The sequence below is a fragment of the Oratosquilla oratoria genome, chromosome 5, assembly GCF_046742065.1.
Source record: "Oratosquilla oratoria isolate Oo_2021 chromosome 5, ASM4674206v1, whole genome shotgun sequence".
Lineage (NCBI taxonomy): Eukaryota > Metazoa > Arthropoda > Malacostraca > Stomatopoda > Squillidae > Oratosquilla > Oratosquilla oratoria.
In genome coordinates, this window is record NC_134781.1 from 33052600 (window position 1) to 33055109 (window position 2510).

Genomic DNA, 2510 nt, shown 5'->3' on the forward strand with positions numbered 1-2510 from the left:
CCCATTGCCACTCGAGCGGGCAACCCACCGGGTAGCCAGAGGAGCAGCCGCCTACGGAGACGTCCTCTCAAACCTTGTAAGTGCCCATCCCTCATTTGTAGTACTAGTAAGTTTACGCTAATGATGATTAAGGTTAGATCTGGCTATGAGGATGAAGTTGATTAAAAAGCGTTTGGTTAGGATACAGGGTACTTCAAAAAGTGAATAGCAAAATTATTATTTCGTGAATAGAGAAATGAAATAACAGCTTGTAATTACAAGTAAAATAATTTAAATGATAACAATTACAATAACAGAAGAATGCATGGTTAATGATTACAAATCAATAAAGAATAAAAGATTAGATAAACAAATACGAAATGATGATAGTGATTAATACAATTAATCATAACGAAACCTCATGGCCCTGAGGAAGCTTCCCCTTTTTCGATCTCTAATATTCCTCTTGCCTTACAGGTCCACCGACGTTCCCGCAGAGCAGCAGCTCGCTTTGGCAGGAACTTCGACATCCCCAATCCCAACTTCGGCACCAGACTGTAAGTCGATTCCCTTTTGGCGTCAGCTCCTCCTAAGTTACTATATCCCCTCCAAAGTCACACTCAAGTCCGTAAAGGTTTCTAAAACATTCCTCTCGGTTTGGGGTTAGTTAGTGGCCATTCGAGGTCACACTTACGTCCTTACAACTTTCTAGAGCCTTTTTCTAGGTTTGAGACTAGTTGATCGATTATCTAGGAAAGAGTAAATCAGCTTAGGTGTCGGGTCCTACTGTGAAGGTGCTGTGTCTTGTTGAGTTTCTCCTGACCCAGATTGTGGGCGGGAGACAAGGATGGTCCTTCATTCAAAGGAGCTAAGATGGAAGGGAAAATATATGGGTGTGGAATGGGTGAAGGGTGGGTGCATGACTTGGCTGGGGCCTCTCTCTTATAATTGGGTAATGGCCTTTTGGTATATGAATGTACTTTATGTATGTAATATGATAATGGTAATCGGTTTATTGAGTTAACAGAGATATAGTAATACATTTATAATATACAGTTTGTACTAATCTTAGGACCAGACAGTACTTGGCGCTATGTATTGTATGTATGTATGTATGTACACATGTGGGTGGGTGTAGTGTCTTGGCCTTAACGTCCTTTCCTTTTTCTTTTACAGTTGCCCGTATCCTGAGATCCCGGTCCTCTGCAAACAATTCCCACGCTTTCCTCCTTCAGAACCATGGTTTCAGAAAGTTCAAATTTAACTTCAGAGGACCTGTCCCCAAAAGTCTGTTTATCAACAACAGCAAACCATAAGATAGTTAACTTATCAGGAAGTTGTCATCGACTGATTGACATTGGAGATATGTTCGATTTCCTTCTCAACCAGGATCTTCTGCCAACGTTGACAATATTTGTTTTGGAGATGTCTCACAAGACGCCTCACCGTGTATATAAGTTTACATAAAATTTCTACAGTATTAGGAGTGAAGACTGTAGTGTTGAATTTTGTTTTCATGTTTTAACGATTTTACTTAGGCTGTGTCTATGTGGAATGGTGTCACATCGTGTACCTTTTTTATCAAAGGAATTATTACGATCTCTATGAGCTTTACGTGACTTTGTGGTCAAACACTCATAAACACGCATGCACAAAGTGACTCTGACACAGAATCTGTTACAAAGACATGGGAGTGTTTTGCCGTTGATAGTCTTGAATGAAATCCAGTTCTAGCATGTTCAGCATCTACAAATAAAACTAAGATCATCACAACATCTATAATCCATACTGTTCGCCCTGGCGAACAGATTTCACATGTAATACAAATACAGAGGCTTCCTTCCTTATAAAGGGAAAGAAGCTTTTTTGGTAAATAGTTCTAAGAGCTTAGACATTATTCATCAATGACTATGATACATCAATATATAGAATTCCAGAACTGATTTTGCCTGTGACGTAACCATGGCAACGTATACAGGTTGTTGGACTTGTGCATGCCAACTGCTCAGCTTATGGATTGCTATTGTTGTTTTGTTGCAACAATTCTTCCATGACTTGGTAACTTCACGACTGTTGTCATGATATAAACAATAGAACCAATTTTATATTATTTATGTTGTACCTAGATCATGTTGAACTATGATGGGTGTTTATATATATATTTTAAATAATAAAGATAAATGATCATATCTTGTATATCTTATCTGATCCCGCATATTGGGTTTTTCTATAAAATGTCTGCACTCGAAGAAAAAAAATTGTACTGGACTGTAGTTTAGCAGTGCTTCTATCCATGTGGCCAATATCGCTCCATTCAGAAAAGTGTTTCTGGACTTTAAAGCCTCTCTTCGTCAATAAATAAATAAATAAATAAAAAAACACAAAAAAACCGGATTTAGGAACTGCATTGTTGGACAACGGTCTCGCATGACCAGCAGTCCGCCTCAGAGCTTCATCAATAACAAACATCACTGTTAGCTCTGCTCCTAAGATTCTTATGCTTAGATAGGTTCTGAATAGCTGTATGATCA

The 2510-nt window shown here is 38.6% G+C and overlaps 1 protein-coding gene across 1 annotated transcript in view; it reads left to right on the forward strand.

Annotated features, from left to right (window-relative positions):
* LOC143025226 (uncharacterized) overlaps nucleotides 1–2157 on the forward strand; it is a 3515-nt gene extending 1358 nt beyond the window's left edge. The window contains exons 2-4 of the mRNA XM_076184686.1: nucleotides 1–76; nucleotides 457–536; nucleotides 1156–2157. The exon at nucleotides 1–76 is cut by the window's left edge and continues 39 nt beyond it. Coding sequence (XP_076040801.1) covers nucleotides 1–76; nucleotides 457–536; nucleotides 1156–1243 — 244 coding nt within the window. The 3' untranslated portion in view covers nucleotides 1244–2157. The remainder of the gene's footprint in view (nucleotides 77–456; nucleotides 537–1155) is intronic.
* Nucleotides 2158–2510: the final 353 nt, after the last annotated feature.